Here is a 15,438-nt window from a genome sequence, read left to right as displayed (position 1 = left end):
TCACAAATATGCAGGAAACTGAACGGCTCATCCCAAACAGATTAAAAGAGGACATGTGTCAACTTCTGTATTGTGTGTTAATTTATTAACTTATGAACAACATGCTCATAAGTGTGTATGCATGTGTGTATGTTCACAAGAAATAAAACTAGATGAGATGTCTCACCGTCCTCTTTGGTCCTTGTGTATATTTGCTCGCTGCGAACGCCGTCTCCAGCCCGCGTGAAGGCCAGCACTTGGATGCTGTAGTTGGTGTATTTCTCCAACCCTTCAAGCTCCAGAGAGGGTTTTGTTGTAGTGATGTTCTTGATCTCACCCAGCTCTAAGAAAAGATGGAAATAAACACACACACTTCAATGCTCATTCAAAGTAACTAAGTAAATTACACAGGGAAATGAATACTTAAGTCTGAGTGAAAAATACTGTAGCGAGCATGCAAGAAGAGTCTGGAGACAGAAATCGTAGTTTCTTAGTCATTAGCCTGTGCTACTTGCTCTCGATAGCCCTGGCTTGACCACTTTATTAGCATTCGCCAACACTACTGATGAACGCTACCCCGGCTGGAAGGTGACTACACTGCTGCACTGATGGTGCCGACTCACGGGTAAGCTACAGTAGCGTTGGCCTTCAAGAAGCCCGAGGGCGATAAATTTTTGGTCCCTCTCACCATAAATCAAACTCTGTGGTGGGTTTCCCAAAAGCCTCTTAATGCTAAGAGCAGCTTAATTAGGAAAGAGAGTGTTCATTGTCCTGCTCGCTCTACCATTTAACAATGATCTTTGTGCTGCTTTTGGGAAACTCTGTACTGATTGGTTAATTCATCCATCACTTCCTACATAAACATATACTGCCATGGCCTTCTGTCCTGGCAATGAAGTCCTAACCAATGAGTGAGCCAGCTCTAAACACTTCTCAGCCTAGAGACAACAAACAAACAAAAAAAAATCTCATTGGATAACTCTATTTGAATGTTTTCAGGACAGTAACCTTTTCCTTTCTGAAGCAAATTTGATAGAAAATGAGGCCAAATTAGAAGAGAATAATTAGAATGAAGTTATGAAAGAATGAAAGCAATTAAAGAATGAGAAATTAAATATAACATTTGAAATGCTGATGTGTTTGGGCCTTCTCTGAAGGCCTAGAAGGCCCTGAAGGTTCCCCTCTGTTTACAAGAGAAAAACATACCAACGGACATCGAAAAACTGGAAAAGAGTGTGTATAATAATAATAATAATAATAGCTGCGGCGGCACGGTGGTGTAGTGGCTAGTGCTGTCGCCACACAGCAAGAAGGTCCGGGTTCGAGCCCTGTGGCCAGCGAGGGCCTTTCTGTGCGGAGTTTGCATGTTCTGTCCGTGTGGGTTTCCTCCGGGTGCTCCGGTTTCCCCCACAGTCCAAAGACATACAGGTTAGGTTAACTGGTGACTCTAAATTGACTGTAGGTGTGAATGTGAGTGTGAATGGTTGTCTGTGTCTATGTGTCAGCCCTGTGATGACCTGGCGACTTGTCCAGGGTGTACCCCGCCTTTCCCCCGTAGTCAGCTGGGATAGACTCCAGCTTGCCTGCGACCCTGTAGAACAGGATAAAGCGGCTAGAGATAATGATAATAATAGCTGTCTTTTTCGTGGTGTATCAGATATATTCCATTCAGCTACTCGTCTTTGACTCATTCACTATCATGTTAACTGAATGGAATATATCTGATATACCACTCAATGCCAGCCAATATTATTTAAATATATAGCACCTTGGAGTTACTATTATACAGTGTATATGATGATCAATTTCTGGACTGTCACTGGCAATTAATGTAAAATAAAGGTGTCAATGAGACTGATTCATGAACTAAAAGTACATTCATAACATAATTACGAAATCAAACAATTAGTTTTTGATTTTTGTAAATTATATTTTCAAGTTCAAGCAATTTCACCTTCATAGTGTTATTTGGTTCATTTCAGATCCTGAGTTCACCAGCTAACAGTGTAATAAAGCAAGGAAGTGTACAGGACCTAAACAAGTAGTGCTGGAAAAAATTAAAATGTCCATTCTATCCATTATCCATAACTGCTTATCCTGCGCAGGGTCGTGGGCAAGCTGGAGTCTATCCCAGCTGACTATGGGCAAGAGGTGGGGTACACCCTGGACAAGTCGCCAGGTCATCACAGGGCTGACACATAGACACTGACAACCATTCACACTCATGGTCAATTTAGAGTCACCAGTTAACCTAACCTGCATGTCTTTGGACTGTGGGGGAAACCGGAGCACCCCCACGCAGGCAGAGGGAGAACATGCAAACTCCACACAGAAAGGCCCTCACCGGCCACGGGGCTCGAACCTGGACCTTCTTGCTGTGAGGCGACAGCGCTAACCACTACACCACCGTGCCACCAAAATTAAAATGTATTTCTTGTCAACGTTATCCATACATTCACATCATGACATAAGAGTCATTCCAAGATGTCAACTCGGAGACTTTACTCGGAGATGAGACGCTTCTCTGCTAACACACACAACAATGGAATAGACCGCTCCCATTATCAAAGAAAGGTTTCATCATGAGATAAAAGTGATGAATAAGAACTTTGTGTTCATCTGAATGACTCCTCGCTTTAAGGGAATGCAGATATTCAAACCTTGCAGGCAAAATGGTTGCTACAGCTTTACACAGCCACCAAGTGTTTCCTGCTTTTCCTGTATAAAGTTTTCAAGCTTACTGGAAACCAACAGCATCCCCTTCAGGTGTAGATCAGAAATGAAGACGCTGAACTGGTTATTTTGAATTGGATTTTTGATAATTAAAAGGTATACTTTTATGTATAAAATACAGATTTCAAAAAGATTCTACTACTGGATTGAATGAAGGCTTGAAAAAATGAGTGTATAAAATATTTTTCTTCCTTCCTTCCGATTGTCTTTCTTGTTATAATAATTAACAATGTATTGCATCATAGGTCAAATTTACAATGTTTTAAGGCTTTAGCCTGGAGTGTCTAGACTGTAAATTAGAAGTAATTATTTTCAGAAGGTTACCCACTAGTCTCACACTGGGCTTTCAAATCAATCTGGGCTTGGGACTGGCACTAAGTATGCACTGTCTTGTACAAACCCAGTGACTGGGTATTTTACCTAATCATCATGTCTTTGAACTGTGGAGGAAACCCACACAGACACGCAGAGAACATGCAAACTCCACACAGAAAGGCCGCCATCAGCCGTGAGGTTCAAACCCAGAACGTTCTTGCCGTGAGGCGACAGTGCTAACCACTACACCACCAATTAAAATTTACGCCATTTTAATTTTAACCACTTTTCACTTCTGATGGTCTCTTTAGTACATAAGGGCAATTCTTCAGCAGAGAGGCCAAAATTATGAAATTGTTAAGACTGCCATAACTTGTCAGCTCAGTGATATTGCTAGAGTATGGAATCCAAGACAAAATGTACTGAAAACCATATTTAAAAATCATCACCCCAATTATAGCAATATCACTTCAGAGAAATCTTGGTTTGAATTTTAAGGAATGAAAGTTCAGTTTTTTTTCCTGACATAATTGCGTTACTGACTTTTCTTTCCCCATAAAAGATTTTGCGTTCAGAATTAAACATAGCTACTTCCGTTTCCGGTTCAGAGTACACTGTGCACATTTTGGCTGCCGCTTCTCACCGGAGCTTTTTCTTTTTTTCTCCTTTTGTTTTTTACCTCCGCCAAGGAGGTTATGTTTTCGGTAGCGTTTGTTTGTTGGTTTGTCTGTTAGCAACATTACGGAAAAAGTAATGAACGGACTGCTCTGAAATTTTTTCCAGAGGTGTGACTGGGCACAAGTAACAATCCATTAAATTTTGGCGGTGATCCAGATCGCCTTCTGGATCCCGTATTTTTTTAAAGGATTCTTGTCGGAGGTCTGTGCTCTCCGAGCGCCTTTCTAGTCTTTTGTGTTTGTATAGTTTGATGTTTGTTTTTTGTTTGAATGTTTTGTCCGCCAGTTGTGGCGTAGCTCCAGACCTGGTTTTGGGTGTCGGTTTCCTTCAGGCCTTGGTCCCTTGTGGGTGATGCCTGTCCTCCTCACTATGGACTGCAGTGAGCTCATTGCTCTTTTAACATCAGGGTTGCCCAGCGTTCTGTGCGTCAGTGCTTCTGTGCTTGGTGCGGTGTTCTGAGCGATGTTGCCCGGTGGCATCGCGTTGGCTGTGCAGGTGGCTTGGGACATACCGGCGCTCTGTGTGGCGGTGCTTCTGTGCTTGCTTTGTGCATCCATGGTGCGGTGTTCCGAGCGATGTTGCTCAGCAGCTTTGCGGTGGCTGTGCAGGTGGTGTGGGATTTATCTTTGTGCACCTTTTGGTGGGACTGTGGTAGGTACGCCATTGGAATTACATCCTGATCCTTTTTTTGGTGGACTCTTTTTTCCCCTAATTGCAAAGTGACCTTGGGTGTGAGAAAGGCGCTGTATAAATTGAAACTATTATTATTATTATTACTTTTTCTATGCTTTTTAGGGTCAAAAGGTACCCCACACAGTGTGAATTTTTTATTTAATACCATTATCTTGAGTACTGCAACTAAAAAAAAAAGTTACCACATTTTGCTGTGAATGTAATTCCGTTCCCGAAGAACTACCCATAAAACTAAACAACACTCACTACAGGCTCATTTACTCATCTCATTATCTCTAGCTGCTTTATCCTGTTCTACAGGCAAGCTGGAGCCTATCCCAGCTGACTACGGGAGAAAGGCAGGGTACACCCTGGACAAGTCGCCAGGTCATCACAGGGCTGACACATAGACACGGACAACCATTCACACCTACGGTCAATTTAGAGCCACCAGTTAACCTAACCTGCATGTCTTTGGACTGTGGGGGAAACCGGAGCACCCGGAGGAAACCCACGTGGATACGGGGAGAACATGCAAACTCTGCACAGAAAGGCCCTCGCCGGCCACGGGGCTCGAACCCAGACCTTCTTGCTCTAAGGCGCCAGCGCTAACCACTATACCACCGTGCCGCCCAGCTCATTTGCTATTTACTAAAATACGCCTAACATATAGAATTATGAAATATCTTAATTTTGGGAAAAATGCTATTCCTGAAGCTCCTTCTTCCTCATCTCCAGCTCCACCTTACTATTCAAGAGTCTTTAGTGGAGATCAGGCTATTTAGCATAAAGCAGCTTATGTTCTCACAGTACTCTTCATGTCCTAGTTGAGGGCATGATATATACACTCGAAAATGGAGTGATAGTGTCATCAGATGACAGAAACATCATAGAAGATTGGAATCTATTCACAATGTCCTATGTAGACATAATGACCTCTAGAAGATGCATCTAGTTTATACTTCCCTCCCTCCACCCTGTCCATCAATGGAAGGGGACCACCATAGGACCACCACTGACCAGGTATTAATTAGCTGGTGGTTCATTCTCAGCACAGCAGGGATATGGACATGGCAGCTCCTGGTATGAGTGTGTCAGCTACAGTAGTGCAAGCTGTGGGATTTAAACATCTCACTGAAAACAGTCTGCAAGCCAATATCTTTAATCTTACCATTAAAAGCTGACTAATCACGAACTAGAGGACAATTTACACAAAGTATGCATGCAAGAATTTTACTTAGGGTCTGTACAAGTTCTCAACAACATAGGTTTGTATAAGCTGCCATGACTGGTACATTCATACCAGCACCACATACACTACAATGTCAGTGACAGTGCTGGGCTGAGAATAAACCAACATCGAAATCATGGTAGCGACCCTATGGTAGTCCCACTACCCTGTCCATCAGTGGAGAGGGATGTCTGACAAATTTTGCTTAGCAACATGCACGTGTACTACAGTAACTACATGTACAGTGGTGCTTGAAAGTTTGTGAACTCTTTAGAATTTCCTATATTTCTGCATAAATATGACCTAAAACATCATCAGATTTTCACACAAGTCCTAAAAGTAGATAAAGAGAACCCAGTTAAACAAATGAGACAAAAATATTATACTTGGTCATTTATTTATTGAGGAAAATGATCCAATATTACATATCTGTGAGTGGCAAAAGTATGTGAACCTCTAGGATTAGCAGTTCATTTGAAGGTGAAATTAGAGTCAGGTGTTTTCAATCAATGGGATGACAATCAGGTGTGAGTGGGCACCCTGTTTTATTTAAAGAACAGGGATCTATCAAAGTCCGATCTTCACAACATGTTTGTGGAAGTGTATCATGGCACTAACAAAGGAGATTTCTGAGGATCTCAGAAAAAGCGTTGTTGATGCTCATCAGGTTGGAAAAGGTTACAAAACCATCTCTAGGGGGCGTCGTGGCTCAGGTGGATAAGGCGCCACGCCATAAATCCGGGGACCCGGGTTCGATTCCGACCCGAGGTCATTTCCTGATCCCTCCCTGTCTCTCTCTCCTGCTCATTTCCTGTCTCTACATTGTCCTAGCCAATAAAGGTGAAAAAAGCCCCCAAAAATATCTTTAAAACAAAACCATCTCTAAAGAGTTTGGACTCCATCAATCCACAGTCAGACAGATTGTGTACAAATGGAGGAAATTCAAGACCATTGTTACCCTCCCCAGGAGTGGTCGACCAACAAAGATCACTCCAAGAGCAAGGCGTGTAATAGTTGGTGAGGTCACAAAGGACCCCAGGGTAATTTTTAAGCAACTGAAGGCCTCTCTCACATTGGCTAATGTTCATGAGTCCACCATCAGAAGAACACTGAACAACAATGGTATGCATGGCAGGGTTGCTTTCAGTATCTGATGTGACCCCCTTGTGCAGCAATAACTGCAAGTAAATGTTTCCGGTAACTGTTGATCAGTCCTGCACACCATTGTTCAGTGTTCTCCTGATGGTGGACTCATAAACATTAACATTAGCCAATGTGAGAGAGGCCTTTAGTTGCTTAGAAGTTACCCTGGGGTCCTTTGTGACCTTGCCAACTATTACATGCCTTGCTCTTTGAGTGATCTTTGTTGGTCGACCACTCCTGGGGAGGGTAACAATGGTCTTGAATTTCCTCCATTTGTACACAATCTGTCTGACTGTGGATTGGTGAAGTCCAAACTCTTTAGAGATGGTTTTGTAACCTTTTACAGCCTGATGAGCATCAACAACGCTTTTTCTGAGGTCATCAGAAATCTCCTTTGTTCGTGCCATGATCTACTTCCACAAACGTGTTGTGAAGATCAGACTTTGGTAGATCCCTGTTCTTTAAATAAAACAGGGTGCCCACTCACACCTGATTGTCATCCCACTGATTGAAAACACCTGACTCTAATTTCACCTTCAAATGAACTGCTAATCCTAGAGGTTCACATACTTTTGCCACTCACAGATATGTAATATTGGATCATTTTCCTCAATAAATAAATGACCAAGTATAATATTCATCTCATTTGTTTAACTGGGTTCTCTTTATCTACTTTTAGGACTTGTGTGAAAATCTGATGTTGTTTTAGGTCACATTTATGCAGAAATATAGAAAATTCTAAAGGGTTCACAAACTTTAAAGCACCATTGTATGTGGCTTGGCAGAGGCAGGCTTGTAGAACTCAAGTCCAGGACTCAGACTCGAGTCCAACTTGTGCCCTAATTTTAAGGACTTGTAACTTGACTTGGACTTGAGCACTGATGACTTGGACTCAGACTCATAAATTGGAGACGAGGACTCTGATTTTTTTCTTTATTTTTGTAACATGCCATAATAATTTGGCATAAGATATTTATATCTACATTAATTTTTATACTAATTTCGTGCAAGAGAATGCACATTCACCTGTTCATACGTTATGTTCAGAAACAAACTAACGTTAATGGCGCTAAAATGCCTGGAGAGAACGCTCCTAGGATTGTCTGCTTTGCTTATACAGATTTCTTGTGCAGTGGGGAAAAAAAAATAATGCACTGCTATGTGTTCCATATGTAGAAGAACTATTGAGGAGATGATGGGGACAAGCTCGAACTTCAATCGTCATTTGGCAAGACTCCACCCAGAGAAGGAAGTGACATGCTATGTTCATTGCCCTGTTGATAATGGGGCTTGTGTCGGACTCGACTGGGATCAGTAGTGGACTCAACTCAGACTCAACTTGAGATTTTCTTTAATGACTTGGACTTGACTTGGACTTGAACACTGGGGACTCAAGACTGGACTTGGGCTCGAAGTTTAATGACTCGACTACAACACTGGGTGGAGGTATGGACTCTACTGCATGGCCTTCTAGTTGTACCGTATACGTGTATAGGACTGACTCACCTCCGTCTGGTAAGTTGGCCCAGTAAATGACTCGGTAGCCAAGAAGCATGCCATTCAGTGCCTCTTTTGGGAGAGGAGCCCAGGACAGAGAGATGGTCTCTGGAGTTGTGGCTGTGGTCACAACGTTTTCAGGTGGTCGGCTTGGAACTATGAGAGTGGACACAGGAAGCACATTCTAGAAATCTCCTTAAATTTAACTGGAAAATTTATTAGAAATAAAACTGCATTACTATGTGCAATTGTAAGAATACCGTATATGTTCGGCAGCCTAGAACCTCTTTGTATGGTGAAATGCAGATATTTTCTACTGTATATTGTTCTGCAAACTACAAAGTTTCCCTAAACTAAATACAGCTAAGGCCAAAAGTTTATATACACCTTTTTCCACATAGGTACAATCCACATGATTCATCTTAACATACTTTTCTTAGTAAACCAATTAGGCAGTTCATATTAGAGGTAATTTAAAAAAAACAACAACAATTGAATAGATAATTATTCATTCAGATTTAATTTACTATATCAGAATTCCAACAAGTCAAAAGTTTACATGCACCAAGTTGACTGTCTCTTTAAACAGCCTGGAAGATTCCTGGTGCAGGACTGACATGAAAAAGCCAGACTGAAATTTGCAGGTGATCACCAACCTTATGGAGGAGTGTCCTCTGGTCAGATGAAACAAAAATATATATGGAAAGAAAAATATATGGAAAGAAAAGCGTGAGATTTTTAATCCAAAGAACAGGGTGTTTTGTGGGGGTTAGCATCATGCTGTAGATGTGTTTTAGAACGGCTGTCTAGAAATACACGTCAGGACACCAGCGAGAAAACAAAACTTGGTCAAACTGGGTCTTCCAGCAGAAAATTGACCCTAAGCATACCTACAAATTTGTAACAAAAAGGCTTAAAGACAAGAAAGTGAAAGTATTGGACTGGCCATAACAAAGCCCTGACCAAACAAGGAGGCCCAAAAACCGTGACAGAGTTAAACCATTCAGGAGGAATTAACTAAAATTCTGACAAAGTAGTGTGAGATGTTTGTGGAACACTATCCCAAGGGTTTGCTTTAAGTTAAGCAATTTAAAAGCAATGCTACCAAACAATAAAAAAATAGCCTCAGTGAGGCTGTAGCTCATACCGGCCACTGTTGTTGTACGTGAGTTTGAAATCGGATCAATCCTGTGGCAGGAGTAGCGATTTTTGTGAAACTGCATATGACCCCTGTGTAGCTGCATCTATGGCAGATGGCGCCACCTGATGAACAATTCTTGTTGAAATACACTATATTGCCAAAAGTATTTGCTCACCTGCCTTGACTCACATATGAGCTTAATTGACATCCCATTCCTAATCCATAGGGTTCAATATGACGTCAGTCCACCCTTTGCAGCTAGAACAGCTTCAACTCTTCTGGGAAGGCTGTCCACAAGGTTTAGGAGTGTGTTTATGGGAATTTTTGACCATTCTTCCAGAAGCACATTTGTGAGGTCACACACTGATGTTGGACGAGAAGGCCTGGCTCTCAGTCTCTGCTCTAATTCATCCCAAAGGTGTTCTATCGGGTTGAGGTCAGGACTCTGTGCAGGCCAGTCAAGTTCATCCACACCAGACTCTGTCATCCATGTCGTTATGGACCTTGCTTTGTGCACAGTCACGTTGGAAGAGGAAGGGGCCAGCTCCAAACTGTAAAAACAGTCTGCATGCCTAGGTGCTTGATTTTATACACCTCTGGCCATGGAAGTGATTGGAACACCTGATTCCAATAATTTGGATGGGTGAGCAAATACTTTTGGCAATATAGTGTATGTCTTTAGAGTCTTCTGGGTGAGTTTCAGTGAAAGCATCCCAGCAGTTTACAAACAGTAGTGTTTAAAGGAGAACTGAAGGCAAATTTTTTATTATCAAAATTCTATTTCTCATTTTATTAAATATAGGAATGCATGTTTGATCGCTATTTTGTCACTGCTACAGCAAGTTATGAGTGTTTGAAATATGCTATGTAATACATCAGTCCATATGTCAAAGCAATGGCCATAAACGAGATTCGTCGAGACCTGTGCAAGACATCGTAGGAGAGAAGTAAAATGTACAGCGGAAATCAAAGTGACCAACATCTGCCAATGTTGTCAAAAGACGCGCGCGGCCTCTTTCGAATGCTGATTTAATCAAGCCGGAAGTTTTGTTTGTTTTGATAGCAATCAGGAAAGTTTGAAAAAAGTAGGCAGTAATCGTCATTTAAACTCGTTTTTGTGCAATATTTTGTTTGGAAAACAGTTTTCAAAATGGCGGCACTGACACTTCACGTTTCAAAGTCTTGCACAAGTCTCGTGAAGTTTGTGCCAATAAGTGACATCTGCTGTGGACCAAACGAACTAAATTCAACATGGCTAAAAACCGAATAGGCCGATAAGTCTCATCTCATTATCTCTAGCCGCTTTATCCTGTTCTACAGGGTCGCAGGCAAGCTGGAGCCTATCCCAGCTGACTATGGGCGAAAGGCGGGGTACACCCTGGACAAGTCGCTAGGTCATCACAGGGCTGACACATAGACTCAGACAACCATTCACACTCACATTCACACCTACGGTCAATTTAGAGTCACCAGTTAACCTACAGTAACCTGCATGTCTTTGGACTGTGGGGGAAACCGGAGCACCCGGAGGAAACCCACGCTGACACGGGGAGAACATGCAAACTCCGCACAGAAAGGCCCTCGCCGGCCATGGGGCTCGAACCCGGACCTTCTTGCTGTGAGGCGACAGCGCTAACCACTACACCACCATGCCGCCTAGGCCGATAAGTATAATATTTAATTGCAATTAGTTGCCAATACGAGTCACGATATAAGGTTACTAAAACCGAAAACGTAATTGAATAACACGTTAATTAAGAAATAAAGCAAGTTTAAAAATGATTTCAGTTCTCCTTTAATGTGACGAGTCACCCAAAAATTTCAGACGCCTATAAAATCGTAAATATGACAGGTGGCGCCACCATCTTGACAACTTTTATGCACACCCGCCTGGGGAACACTGTATGTGAGTTAGATCAAAATCTGATCAATCCTGTAGGAGGAGTAGCGATTTTTGTAAATTGTGGACAGACGATGACAACACACGACGGATGACGGACCGATGACGGCCTGATGAGCTAACAAAGTATCTGGAAATAGCTGACCCATTGAAAATCTGATATAGTAAATAAAAGCTGAAATAAATCTGTCTATTAGCTATTGTTTTGAAATTACCTCTTAGGCAAATAAATACATACTGTAACTGACTTAATACAGGAAATATATGGCAACATGACATGTGAAACTGTGCGAAATTAAGTCTGAATAATGTACTGTATATTACAGTACTATTATAAACCTACAAAATGACATAAATCATAGCTTCTACTCTCAGAGTTAATGTTATTCTCATCCTTCTTGACATTTGTAATGAAGTTAAATCTACACGACTCATTGTGATATTCAGGTGATATGGTCAGACTGACCGTCTTCCAGTGTGGTGATGATGGCTTCCTCAGATGTGGGCCCCATTCCTGCACGATTGGCAGCCTGGACGCGCACCTCATACTGTGTGTACTTCTTCAGGTTGTCCAGGGTGATGGTCTCGGTATCACCCGTTGTGTCCAGATTGATGGTGTTGTACTGGGGACTTCCGCCCGTGCCATATTCCCTATAGCACACCTGATAGCTCCGGATCAAACCATTCTGAAGGTGCTTGTGGGGGGCCTAAAAAAGTTTCCATGGAAATTGGACAGTTTAAGCTGAACAGAATGTTGGTGCATTCATTATAAATAGTAAGAAGGTTGGAACCTATGTCTAAATTACGGTTCTGAATGTAATGGTGGAACATATGAATGTGTCAGACATAGGAATGCGTAGAATTTTATGTCTAGTAAAGTCGGTTGATGTTTATGATATAGCAGTGACCAAACATTATCTACAACCCCAATTCCAAAAAAGTTGGGACACTGGGTAAAACATAAATAAAAACAGAATGTGAAGATTTGCAAATCTTGGAAACCCTGTATTTCATTGAAAATAGTACAAAGACAACATTTCAAATGTTGAAACTGAGAAAAAAAATTTTTGTAAAATATATGCTCATTTTAAATTTGATGTCGGCAACACATTTCAGAAAAGTTAGGACGAGGTAACAAAATACTGAAAAAGTTGTGTCATGCTAAAAAAACTAATTTGGTTAATTAGCAACAGGTCAGTAACATGATTGTGTATAAAAAGAGCATCCCAGAGAAGTGGAGTCTCTCAGAAGTAAAGATGGGGAGGGGTTCACTGCTCTGTGAAAGACTGTGTGGGCAAACAGTGCAACAGTTTAAGAATAACGCTCCTCAAGGTAAAATTGCAAAGAATTTGGGGATCACATCATCTATGGTACATAATATCATTAAAAGATTCAGAAAATCTGGAGAAATCTCTCTATGCAAGAGACAAGGCTGAAAACTGACATTGGATGCTGGTGATCTTCAGGCCCTCAGGCGACACTGCATTAAAAGCAGACACGTGTCTGTAGTGGAAATCACTGTATGGAATCAGGAACACTTCAGAAAACCATCATCTGTGAAAACAGTTCATTACTGCATCCACAAATGCAAGTTAAAACGAGATATAAACAATATCCAGAAACACAGCCACCTTCTCTGGGCCTGAGCTCTTTTACGATGGACTGAGGCGAAGTAGAAAATTGTCCCGAGGTCTGATAAATCAAAAGTAGAAGTTATTTTTAGAAATCATGGACACCGCATCCTCCAGGCTAAAGAGGAGAGGGACCATCCGGCTTGTTATCAGTGCACAGTTCAAAAGCTGGCATTTGTGATGGTATGAGGGTGCATTAGTGCACATGACATGGGTAGCTTGTATATCTGGGAAGGCATCATTAATGCTGAATGATATATACACATTTCAGAGCAATATGCTGCCATCCAGACAAAATCTTTTTTAGGGAAGACCTTCCTTCTTTCAGCAAGACAATGCAAACTGTTTTCAGCACATATTAAAAATGCATCGCTCCATTGTAAGAGTCCGGGTGCTCAACTGGCCTGCCTGCAGTCCAAACTTGTCTCCCATTTAAAACATTTGGCGCATCATGAAGCGCAAAATATGACAAAGGAGACCCCGAACTGTTGAACAACTGAAAGAAAGAAAGAAAGAAAGAAAGAACAACTTTATTCATCACACACTTGTGAAATTCCTCTTGGCCTTTAACCCATCTGAAGCAGTGAACACACACATGCACAATGAGCACACACACATACCCTGAGTAGTGGGCAGCCATGCTAACAGCGCCTGGTGAGCAGTTGAGAGAGTTGCTCAAGGGCAACTCAGCCTAAGGCTGTCCCATGTTAACCTAACCGCATGTCTTTGAACCGTGGGGGAAACCGGAGCGAAACCCCAAGGAAACCCACACAGACACAGGGAGAACATGCAAACTCCACACAGAAAGGCCCCCGCCGGTCACTGGGCTTGAACCCAGAACCTTCTTGCTGTGAAGGGACCGTGCTAACCACTTACACCACCGTGCCACCCATTTTTTTTTTCCTGGAATTGTATATCATGTTAGGACTGGGACTGTTTTGGCCTCTAGAGGCCGCTGTTATTTCCTTTTCTGGTCATGTTTGTTTTGGCCTCTAGAGGTCACCACTGTGTCTGTGTTTTGTTTTTGTCTTATTGCCTGTTTCCTGCCCCGCCCTGTCCTTAATTAGTTTGTGTATTTATACCCCTGAGTTCAGCCCTCTTGTCACGGAGTCTTTGTGCTGTTATGTTTAGCTCCAGTTTCCTCTGTACCGTGTTCCTTGCCTTTGTCTTTTTGGTTTTGCACTTTGCTTTTCTTTATGGACTTTTTGGACCTAGTATTTACTGTTTTTTGGATCTTCTGAGCGTTGGTATTTTGCCTTTTCTTTTCTGGTTTTTTGGCTTTTGTTTTGACTTTTGTACTTTGTATATTTCTTATTTTTCCCTTCATCTTCTAAGCGTTTTGGATTTCTTTTGGACTTTATATATTGTAAATAAACTTTTTGATACTTTTCTACTTCCGCCTCACGCCTCTGCATTTGAGTCATCCCCCTGGTGGCCTAGTGGGGGTTTGCTGGATTATCACACCAACGAACCAGGTTTGAATCCCAGCAAAACCTTAACAGAAAGACTCCGTCATGACCGACTCAGCAGAGGCTGCTTCAACTGTCTACCCGACCAACCTTCAGGGAATTATGGCAGCTCCGACACACTTCAGAGCGACCATGGACGCTCATGGACGTACGCTCACCAGCCAACGTGAGGCCCTTGCTTGCTATGAGGAACTGCTTCAGCAAATTGGGAAAACCCTGGCACAGCTGACACCTCTGCCTGCATCTCCTGATCCGGCTCCTGCTCCAGTGCCTCCCACCACGCTGTCTCCTTCACCTTGCGAACCCAGCCTTCCTGCACCACAGAGGTATGACGGTAAGTGCCGGGAGTTCCTTACCCAGTGCCAACTCACCTTTGAGCTCCAGCCTACCACCTACACTACGGATCGCCGCAAGATTGCCTTTGTGATAACCTTGTTAGCTGGTAAGGCACGAGCTTGGGCAATGGCCATCTGGCAAAGACAGGGACCCGAGTGTTCTGACTTCAAGCTATTTACGGAGGAGATGCTTCGGGTCTTCGATCAGGCAGACATCAGTAAAGATGCAGCCAGGAAGCTCATGTCTGTCCGACAGGAGGGAAGCGTTGCAGACTATGCCATCTCGTTCCGGACCCTCGCAGCAGTAAGTGGATGGAACGAGACTGCCCTGGTGTCAGCCTTCCACCATGGTCTGTCTGACCCCATCAAAGATGGTCTGGCTTCTATCGGATGCCCAAGTGACCTCGAAACTCTGATCTCACATTCTACTCGCCTTGACAACAGGATGAGAGAACGCCGCCAAGTCCTGAGCCTCCCCGGCCTCCCTGCCTCTACCTGGAGCCTGTCTACCTCCTCCAGTGACTGTCCAGAGCCCATGCAAGTTGGCTGTACTCGTCTCTCCGTAGCCGAGAGGGAGCGCAGAAGGAGGGACAAGTGCTGCATCTACTGTGGCAAGCCTGGTCACTTCCGAGCATCATGTCCCGAGCTCTTGGGAAAAGGACCGCCCCGTCCAGCCGAGGGAGGGTTGTGACGGGGCTTACCCTCTCTCCCGGA

General features: G+C 42.9%; 1 protein-coding gene across 1 annotated transcript in view; it reads right to left on the bottom strand.

The window, feature by feature from the left end:
- dscamb (Down syndrome cell adhesion molecule b) overlaps window positions 1-15,438 on the bottom strand; it is a 390,833-nt gene that overhangs the window by 52,758 nt on the left and 322,637 nt on the right. Inside the window, exons 16-18 of the mRNA XM_060905739.1 lie at window positions 11,756-11,996; window positions 8,258-8,404; window positions 167-322 (exon numbers count right to left, since the gene is read on the bottom strand). Coding sequence (XP_060761722.1) covers window positions 167-322; window positions 8,258-8,404; window positions 11,756-11,996 — 544 coding nt within the window. The remainder of the gene's footprint in view (window positions 1-166; window positions 323-8,257; window positions 8,405-11,755; window positions 11,997-15,438) is intronic.

This window comes from Neoarius graeffei, chromosome 23 (assembly GCF_027579695.1).
Source record: "Neoarius graeffei isolate fNeoGra1 chromosome 23, fNeoGra1.pri, whole genome shotgun sequence".
NCBI classification, from domain to species: Eukaryota; Metazoa; Chordata; class Actinopteri; order Siluriformes; family Ariidae; genus Neoarius; species Neoarius graeffei.
The sequence above is the reverse complement of the archived record's forward strand: the minus strand, read 5'-3'. Positions and strand labels throughout refer to the sequence as shown.